Raw genomic sequence first — 10,630 nt, forward strand, 5'->3', positions numbered from 1 at the left:
CTGCAGGCTACTGCTAGATCAGCAGTTCAGCGGTTCAAATCTCACCGGCTCAGGGTTGACTCAGCCTTCCATCCTTCCGAGGTGGGTAAAATGAGGACCCAGATTGTTGGGAGCAATATGCTGACTCTCTGTAAACCGCTTAGAGAGGGCTGAAAGCCCTATGAAGCGGTATATAAGTCTACTGCTATTGCTATTGTTATAATTGGCTTTCATATTGGAAATATTGAGATAATATTTATCAGTTTTAACCTCTAAATATAAAGGGAGTAAGCAAGAATCTGTAAAAGAAAAATTCCCAGCATACTTTTAGGGAAGTTTGTAATCTGTATTCATAGAACAAGTAATACTCTAAACTGGGTTCTGGCTGATAAATAGATAGTAGGACCTGACACCATAAAGTATTGGCATCAGTATACTGTAGTGAGTAGACGTGCATATTGACTTTGATAGAGTTAAGCTTTTGTTCTGTGTGTTCATCATAAGGAAAATGGAGGGAAAAGTACATTTCCCATTTGATATGTAGAATAGGAATGTTAATACAGTACAGTGTCTGGGTGTAAGAAATCCCAACTGTTAGGATTCTTCAGCTTTTGAGCAGATGTTCATTATTTTAGAGCAGCAAGTAATGTATTTTAATCATACTTTAATTAATCTTTTCCTTATCTTTTTCCCTCTCATTTCTTACCCGGGTAAAAAAGAGTAGTGGATCATTGTAAATCTTTTAACACTGACATTGTCAGCATAATTACTGGATGGAATGTGTTTTCCCAAAGTATTATACTTTTAAAAGAGCAACGACATCCATTATTTCTGCTCAGTCTACAATGGCAAGAAAATAGTATGACAAGTATACACAAGTATAGTATACCAAATACACAAACATTTGCAGAAGTCAACTTTAATTGAGTTATTTCCTTGTTAAAGGCTAGTTCAGAAGAAATAAAGGGCAAGGCTCTGTTGCTTGTTAATAACTTTTGACAGTCCTCCAAAGTACACAAAACCCAGAAACACACAACTTAATACTTTTATTATAAGGTTATAGTAACAGAATCTTGCAAGTCTGAATGTACTTCCCCTTTTCCTCTTTTTATATCTTCAGGAGATCTAGGGAAGGTCATGTCTGAAACACTTTCTCAAATTACATTCCTGCCCCAGATTTCTTTTATCTGACTGATGTCTTAGTTGTGGCTTTTCTTCTTATTCCTTACACATCTCCTATGGAAACGTCATTTTGAATATGCCTAACAGGGCAGATGTATTCCTGCTACTTGGAAATTGGTTGATGGGGGGAGAGGGAGGGGGGATGGAGGGAGAGGGAGAGAGAGAGAGAGAGAGGCTGAGCTAGTATCCTATTTCTGTTAGCAGTGATAACATTTTACTATTCTAATGGTGGTATTTTTCATTTGTTATATGTTTAAGGTTAATTGGAGTTACTAGTTTTTTAATAACCAAAAGCAACGTGACCAAATATAATTAAAAATAATATAAACTATGAATCTGACCCATTCTGAGTGCATAAATAGTTCTGGCATTCCTTGAATTGAGTTAAGAGAGAGACACAGTGCAGGAAACCCAGACTTACAGCATTAGAATTTCATGTAACCTGAGAGAACAATAAGAATGACAGGTGTGGGCTTAGTGCTGTGCTTTCCTGGGAATTCACTTACGCAAGGGTGTTGCTCTCCAGCCAACTTGATGAATGTTCGTTTCAGTATGCACAGGTAACAACATGATTTCACAAAACATCTTGCTTCCCTAAAGATAACAACACTTTAACATAATGTTGGATTACATTCAGATGTGTTTTTCTTAATTTTCAGTTTGTATCAGTCTAGTCTATATCCTTTTTCTCTGAATAAAGTCAAGCTTTAGAAAATCTCAACGTTGATTTTAACCTGTTTTCTCAGAACATATTTTTGAAAAAAAAAAGATTATCTGTTTCAAAAAAAAAATGCTGCTGCTTAAAGAGGGGAGGGAACAAAAGCTTGTGAATTCTCCTGTTGAATACCAAATGGGACATGAATGAGATCCACTTCATAAATGATCTGATCTGGAATGAAAAGATGGTATGTGTGACAGACACCTGGTTGGGTGAGCTGGATGGTATCATCTAATTTCAGATGGTTTCTGTGATCTGAAGTAGAGCTATTAAGTGGACCTCAGGGAGGGAAAAGATCCCATCATTGTAAAGGATTTCCATTCCATTCTCATGACAAAGCCTAAAATGATACAGGCTAAGGGTTCTAGTGCAGAGTGAGAAAATTAAGGCACCCTAGATACCCTGCTGCTCAGGAACTTTCCTAATTGAACTAATAGTACTAGTCTTAGAGAGTTGAGTCTTATATTAGTGCTTGAGTCTTATGTTACTGCTTGAGATTTTCAAGCTCTAATTCATGGTCATTGTGACTTTCTTTAGTTTATCTCAGGTAATCTCTACCTCCACTTCTCGATCAGGAAACACTTTGGACTAGATGTTCTGTACTGAGGAAAGTATTCCATGAGTGGAAGAACCTGTAGCTACTCCCTTGTCATGAAACCTTTTATCATGGATGAATCAGTTAATAACGGCCCATCAGCTTTTGGATCCTGTGACTTCCAGAATTTGCTTGTTATTCCATCTTTCAGTTGAGGCCTTTGGTATGGCGGACTGGAATGACCAACTAAAGCCATTGATTAATTGACTCCTAAACATGTTTTGACTCTTGATCAAAACAGTTGATCTCCTTAGTTTAGTGAAAAATTGAGTGATGAAGCAGTCATACTGATCGCTAGACTGTCAGTGGCAGAAATCTAAAAGCAAATGTGACCATATCATGTTTTAGAAGGCTACACCAGGGAGAAAATATTTCCCTTTGCTACCACTGAATTGTGGAAAATCACCCAAGGAAGCTGTTCTGCTAGTATGGTTGCTGATGTAACTTCAGAAAGTTCTGGGAAGGTCTGTTAGAGTCTGTGATAGCAAATTGTGAATGCCTTGTGTTTTTGTTTTCTCTGAGAAAGTTATTCAGATATGCCAGCAGTTTGGCAATATGACTAATGGAGGCACAAGGTCAGGATTGTCTCTGGGTGCGCTAGCGTGATTGTGAATAGCCCCTATTTTTATCAGTGATGGATTTACCAATTACATTTCTGGCCCAGCCAGTATTACCATCAATGACTTTCCTGAGAAGTTACTAAAATGTACTGTAAATGGGGATGTCCTCAAAGCAACCTCAAGAAATGCAGCAGGTTTAGAATGAGGGAGCTAAGTCCTGGTCAGATATTATATAGAAAGTTATGTTTTTTTTTGTGGGCCCATAATTATGATCTCTTCCTTACTATTCTATTTTATTTATTAATACATTATTGTTGTAACTTTATTGCTTTGTTCCACAATCAAATTATAGCAAAATACAAATGTGTTAAGTAAAATAAATATTCTCTCTCCTCCCTCCCCTATTATTCTCTTCAAACTTTCAGATCTCTCTCTGTTCCTTATGCCTACCAATGTTGTCCTTTCTGGGGTTGTGACTCTTATTTGAATTCTAATCCTGAAGACCCCAGCCTCCAAAATCAGAGTCGAGAAATCCTAAATGATCAAGGTGAGTGCTCTGATACAATAATAATATATACAGGTTATTTACAATTTGAAAGGATTCAATGATGTTAATAGAGTATGTGCTATTGTATTCAGATGTTAACTATGTTTATACTTTGAACATAGTATCCTATTTAAACCTATTTAAACAGTCATGCAGAATATTTTGTTTCTACACTATATCATTTCATGATTAAGATCAGTTGTGGCTGATCCATATGTTTGCTTGCCATGATTTGAGTATAGACATGTATAATATTTCTGGTCAAGAAATTCCAAAGTAATGGCATATCAGAGCCTGATCCAAATAATTTTTATTACATGAAATAATTGAATTATATCTGAAGAAGGATAATTGCATAACAATATGCTTATCCTTGACTCTATTTCCATGTAAAAATGCTATTCCCCTGAAAAGCTGTCCTATCTAAAAGAATTTCTAAAACTTCTCTTTGTCTGGGCAATCACTCAGAGTCAAGATTGACTTGATGAGAAAAAAAAAGTTAGTTTCTTGAGTTGTAATTTTTAAAAATAAAATATATGAAGCAGAATTTAATATTTCTGTATATCTGATTTTTGGTTCTTTTAATCTAGGTACCCCAGATGTAGATGACTTAAGCAGTGCTGAAGTGAAAGAACCAGGTCAAACAGTAATCCACTGTACTCCCACCACAGGTACATATTCTGTGTCCACCTCCCTTTCTATTTCAGATAAAGTTATAGATGTTTGCTTTCTTCAAGTATATAATTAATTGTGTGATAAAGGATACAGGTAGTTTTCTTGGCTGTCTGCCTTTTGTCAGATGACATTTTGCCTGCTCTTCAAAATATTAAAGGATGTGCAGTAGAGGAGGCATCTACAGCAGGGCTGTCAAACTTCTGGCCTACAGGCCGGATGTGTCATGCGCTGGCCATGCCCATGCCTGGTTTAGTGAAGGGAGGAAAGTACCGATACGTCACATGATCCTGCCGTGATGATGTGAGTTTGACACCCCTGATCTACAGCATACAGCATCTGCTTAAGCATTCTTTCAGAGACCTTTTACTTCTTAAAGCAATCTGTTCCACTGCCTGACACTGTTAATAACTAATGTTTTTGCAAAGTCTGCTTCCTTTCCCGTTTGCATCTGTGGCTACTTCTCATGCCTTCTGCATGACATCATGATAAGTTTGCAGATAGTGTTTTGTGACTAGTTTTAATTTTCTGTTTTGCAACCTAAGCTTATTCAATGTATTCAATGATAGAATTTAATTTTCTGACTCTGATTTATTAATGACCTTATTAAAATATAGCACGTAGACATGACCTTAATGATCAAGAATATAATAGCATAGAGTAATTACGTCCACTGATGCAGACATGATAAGTTTATGCAGTATAAAATTATCGCTTCTCGGCCTTTTGGCTAAGATCAAGTGTGTGCAGTATAAAATTGATTTTGTAAGTAGCTGCATCACATATAGCTTTTGATGAGCTAAAATAACTCGGTCCTTTTTACATCTTTGGACTATTTCTCTTCTATATATATTGCTTTGTTTCCTATATATGCAAAGACTTATAAGTTTTATATATTTGTTGTTTTGTTTCTTGTTTGTGTTTTTATCTATTAGCTGTCCAGAGTTGCTATAGAAAGTTGGGTGGCCAAATAATTCTAAATAAATAGAGGAATATTATGCAGCCTACATTTTATTTCTTTTAACAACGAAATGAGGAGCTTCGTGCATATTATGCCGAAATCAAAGTGTACTTACATTTTTGGTTTTCCTTCATTTATCATGCTATTTTGAAAAAAAAATAAGGATTTTTCATTGGGTTGACTAATTATTGATAAATATGTTGGCTCTTAATAAAAAGCATATATTTTTCTCTAACTGATCTTTAATAGACTGCTTTGCCCTTATTAATATGCAGTTGTTTAATTTTGTCAAAGATAACATGTCTGTGTGCTAGCATTCTCTCAGAATTCAGACTGACAGACAAACTGAATTCTCAAAAATTGCAGACCAAGGCTTTGAAATAAAAAATGCAAGCTTCTTCAGCATTCTTAGAAATATGGCACTGTTTCCAGAGATGGTACTCATGTACTGTACTGTACGCCATAAGACCCTCTTTACACTGATATTTTCCTATTCTTCTTCTAGTATGAGAAAGGACATTAATTTTGATCCATGATAAATAGGACATTATCAATGTAAAAAGGGTCTTATTTTCTAATGAGGCAGTAGTCCAGGCACTTATTGCAAGTTCTGCATTATCCAGTTGTTCCCAGGGAGTAATGTCATCCTGTTCAACTGTGCTTCCTGCCCTGTGGTTTCTGCTTAATGCTTTACATCCTTACCATGTTTAGATATGCTACTGCTTAGGAGGTTTGGAAGCAGATGCAAAATAGATTTTGTAGTAGAAGTATGAATAAGTGAAGTAGTGTTCCACTTTCTTCTCAGTTTTACTAAGTGGAAGAGCAGAGCTAAAAAGTTATGAACAGTTGGCAAGTAGCTTGTTTTCTGATTTTCAAAAAAAAATCATTCTCCTTTTTCTTTTCTGAAAATACTAATTGCATCAGTACTTCTATTTTACACATATTCATTTATGAATGTATAAACGCTTCAGTCAAGGCTTCTTTAAACAGGGCACAAAAACAGCAGCTTCAGTCAATGCAGTTATATTGCACAATATCAGAAATACTTAAGTATAACTGGTAAAAAATATATACCAGTAGCAGAAGCTCTGCAACATGAATTTCCCGAAATTCTTCAGTATACCAAGGAGCTTCCTGGCATCAGCGGGCCTAGAGATACTTGGGAGATGTCCTGTCTAGCATTCTTCTTATTTATATCTTCAGATAAGCCAACAAAGGATTCAACTGTGCTCCAGATCATTGGGAAATTCCCCAAGTGCCATCTGGCAATTGGATCCAATCAAGCACTTATTTATATATAAGTGCAAGTCAGTTGATTATGTGAAGCTTAATTGAATTTTGATCTATTTCACCTAGGTTATAAAACTGCTTCTCAAGTGTGTCTTCATTTGATTGTTATTTCAAGAGTATTTTCTTACCTAATTGCTCCACTATCTATCTTTTCCATTAATCTAACCTTGATTGTAAATGTTTTTGTTGTTTTCAAGAAAAAAAAATACTTGTCTGTTATATAATATGCTGCAACTAGCAATCTTTTTCTCTTAGCATATTTCCCCTCCTCTTTTTTAGGTGCTTTCAAGCCATGTGAATATTTACTGGGAAGCTGGATGATTCGTCTTACAGTCTGGTTTATTTTTTTGGTGGCCTTACTCTTCAATGTGCTTGTCATCTTAAGTATATTTGTTTCTTCTACTTCACTTCCTTCGATCAAATTGTTCATTGGCTTGATCTCTATCTCTAATTTACTGATGGGGATCTACACCGGTATATTAACTTTCCTGGATGCAGTTTCCTGGGGACGGTTTGCTGAATTTGGTATTTGGTGGGAGACTGGCAATGGTTGTAAAGTGGCTCGGTTTCTGGCTATCTTCTCTTCAGAAGGGGCAATTTTTTTCCTTTTGTTGGCTACTATTGAACGGAGCTTGTCTGCCAAAGAAATCATTAAAAAGGGTAAAAGCAGCCATCGAAAACAATTTCGAATTGCAGCCGTATTTGCATTCTTGTGTACATTGATAGCAGCATGCTTGCCAGTCTTCCATAAAGGAGAATATTCTGGGTCACCCCTTTGCTTACCCTTTCCTACTGGAGAAGCCCCTTCTTTGGGCTTCACGGTTACTCTCGTGCTCCTTAACTCATTAGCCTTTTTGCTAATGGCTGTTATTTATACAAAACTTTACTGCAAGCTAGAAAAGGAAGATCTCTCCAAGAACAATCAAGCTAGCATGATTAAACATGTTGCTTGGCTCATCTTCACCAACTGCATCTTTTTTTGCCCTGTTGCATTTTTCTCTTTTGCTCCACTCATCACTGCAATCGCCATCAGCCCTGAAATTATGAAGTCTGTCACTCTGATATTTTTTCCACTGCCCGCTTGTTTGAACCCAGTTTTATATGTGTTCTTCAACCCCAAATTCAAGGAAGATTGGAAGTTACTGAGATGGCACATCACCAAGAGGAATGGGACTGGAACAGTTGCTGTCAATACACAAACTGGCTGTAGGACTCAGGATTTCTACTACGACTGCAGCATGTACACCCATCTGCAGGGTAGCTTAACCATGTGCGAATGTTGTGAGTCACTTCTTATATCCAAGCCTGCACCATGTAAACATTTAGTAAAATCTCACAGTTGTCCTGCTCTGACTGTAGTGCCTTGCCAAAGGCCTGATGGCTGTTGGTCAGATTGTGGTACGCAGTCTGCCCATTCTGATTACGCTGACGAAGAGGACTCATTTGTATCGGATAGTTCAGATCAGGTGCAGGCCTGTGGACGTGCTTGCTTTTATCAGAGCAGAGGCTTTCCCTTAGTTCGTTATGCCTACAACACCCCGAGGATTAAAGACTGAAAGGCTTTACTGCAAGCAATCCATATGCTAAAAAGGAGGAAGCATGATGCTTCATATAGACCATGCCTGTTTCATTCTTTCATCTGAAAGCACTTTTATTAATCATTGTATGATATTAATTATAAATAAGGGATGTATGCCTAAATACCATGAGCTATACATTTTAAATAAGAGCTGTTGCTCCTTCTGTAAATAATTAGAAAACCAAAATTTGTAATCCATTTTTAAAAACCTTTTTTCCAAGCAACTACATATTTGAAGCTTATTTCCATGTTACGCAATTTTAATTTCATTTTTTGTTGTGATATTGAACCTGATAACTTTTATAAATAAGCACAAAACAGCAGAATATTATAGATTTTAGGGGGAGGAAACTGGGCAGGGGAGCTGTTGCTAACTTTTGTATAGCATTTTTGACTGAATCTCAGGACAATTTACTGCAGGGCCAAAAGATGGGAATATTTTTCCCATATGCAACTGTGAGATAAATACAGGCAAAAAAACATTTTCTTAGGTCAAATTATGGATTAATTTGTCTATAATTAAAATTATTTATTTCAGCCAAATACATATCACCCCTATAATATATTCTGAGTAGTTTGGCATAGTAATTTTTATTTTGAGAGTACTGCTTGAAAACAATTTGAAACTGATCTTTTGCATACTTAAATGGACATCAAACTCAGGTTTGCTGCACTAATATTTAACTTCTGATGAAAATATATACTATTAGAACATTCCTACAGTCTTGAGATTCACTTTGGAGTTCTGCCATAATAGTTGTTTCTCGCCTCTAAAATGGGGATGTTCTTATCTACATATGTATATTGGAAAATGGGCTGCAGGCATTTTGTGGGTTTTCTAATACCTCCCTAAGCAATTTTCACAAAGGCAACAGAATTCTCAATCATCCTATAATCTTAAATGTGCATGTTGGGTTATATGTTGTTTTGACAGCAAAACAAAAACAAAAACTACTTTGTGTACATGAAAATCATTTTAAAGTATCATTTTCAGTGAAGTTGCAGCAAATACTACGATCTTTCCCAAATTGGTGCTCTCCAATTGCCAATTAATTAATAGGCGATCCTATACATCTGAAAGGTACACAGCAAAATCTGGGGTAGAATATATTAACAGAATAGGTTTTATACGAGTAAAAACTGGTGGCACAGTGGTTAGAATGTACTATTGCAGGCTGTTTCTGCTGACTGCCTGCAATTTGCAGTTTGAATCTCACCAGGGTCAAGATTGACTCCGCCTTCCATCCTTCCAAGGTGGGTAAAATGAGGACCCAGAATGTTGGGGGCAATATGCTGACTCTGTAAAACCGTTTGGAAAGGGTTGTAAAGCACTGTGAAGTAGTATATAAGACTAAATGTTATAGTGCTATTGCTAAAGGAGGCTGAGATGTTCCTAATATAGAGACAGAACAACGCAAAGTACCTATACTTGGGATTTTTTATTTCATTGTTATGTTACAGTAATGTGAAACCAGGCTGACTTTCCTTAAAAGGGCAAGCAAGGAGATACATAGATCATTGCATTTTAGAATTAACCTTTTTCTCTAGTTATCAATGCATATAAGCTACATCTTTTCGAACAAAAATGTTAAATGAGAGCAATTCTACTGCCAAACCAGAAATTCTGGCACATATTCTTATTAAATAACATTAGAATTGCAGTTAGGAAATTTAAACTGTACATAGTGTGCATAAAAAGAATTTTTCTTGGTTTGTAAATTATTTGATAGAACACTTGATGGGAAATGTGGCTTCAGTACCTTTTGTTAATTAAAGCTACCTCCTCAAGTATAGAAGCTGCCAGTAGCAGAATGTTTAAATTGTGGTTTATATTTTTTTCCATTGTAAATAAACTTCAGTTGTATATTGTTACTGTAATAAAAGCCAGAAGCTTTGTGTACCAAAATTACTTAACTTGTACAAAATATGAGCTATTATCATTCTTGTATACTATAATTTTGTAAGCCTAAATTGTTCTTAGTAAAATTATATAAAAATGAAAACAAGAAAGAATTCTAATATGTTCTGTTGTCATGCTTATATTTCTTAGAGTATAAATATATAACCTAATGCTACATTACATTATATATGAATGATATATAACTGATATAATGAAACCAGTTGAGAAGAAGTTCCTAATCATAATGTGGCAATTTTGGTATTTGGGTTGTGCCCTGAGGTTCATGAACTACCAGATCCACCTAATTGGGTGTGTCCACATCTGGGGCATGATATGTCAACACTGTCAGTTGGTATTGCTATCTTTTTGCCTTCCCAACCAATGCAGCAGTTGACAAGAAAGTCTACAACAGTATAAACAGCAGCACTCTGTACTCTAAGGTCAGAGGAGGCATCCAGTAAGCCATGAATCAAAGGGTGGTTCATCCAGGGCAGGAATTGAGAACTTGGCTGTCTTGATAGTGAAGAACCTATAGAATAAGTTCCAAAGTGACTTCAAACAGATTGTTGCATAAGCAGGGATAACATCTGCTTGAAAGATTTCTCTAAAAAGGGAGCTGTTCTGGACGTATTTAAGGAACATTCAAA

General features: G+C 36.1%; 1 protein-coding gene and 1 pseudogene across 2 annotated transcripts in view; both read left to right on the forward strand.

The window, feature by feature from the left end:
• The window catches only part of LGR4 (leucine rich repeat containing G protein-coupled receptor 4), a 68,084-nt gene extending 57,978 nt beyond the window's left edge, over positions 1-10,106 (forward strand). For both annotated transcript variants that reach the window (XM_087718850.1, XM_087718841.1), the window contains 3 exons: positions 3,460-3,581; positions 4,172-4,252; positions 6,784-10,106. In XM_087718850.1, coding sequence (XP_087574976.1) covers positions 3,460-3,581; positions 4,172-4,252; positions 6,784-8,060 — 1,480 coding nt within the window. In that variant the 3' untranslated portion in view covers positions 8,061-10,106. The remainder of the gene's footprint in view (positions 1-3,459; positions 3,582-4,171; positions 4,253-6,783) is intronic.
• Positions 4,964-5,091, forward strand: LOC148049616 (U2 spliceosomal RNA; annotated as a pseudogene).
• Positions 10,107-10,630: the final 524 nt, after the last annotated feature.

Source organism: Thamnophis sirtalis, unplaced genomic scaffold (assembly GCF_051295495.1).
Source record: "Thamnophis sirtalis isolate CommonGarterSnake01/CBP01778 unplaced genomic scaffold, rThaSir2_p1.2 scaffold_1, whole genome shotgun sequence".
Taxonomy (NCBI): domain Eukaryota; kingdom Metazoa; phylum Chordata; class Lepidosauria; order Squamata; family Natricidae; genus Thamnophis; species Thamnophis sirtalis.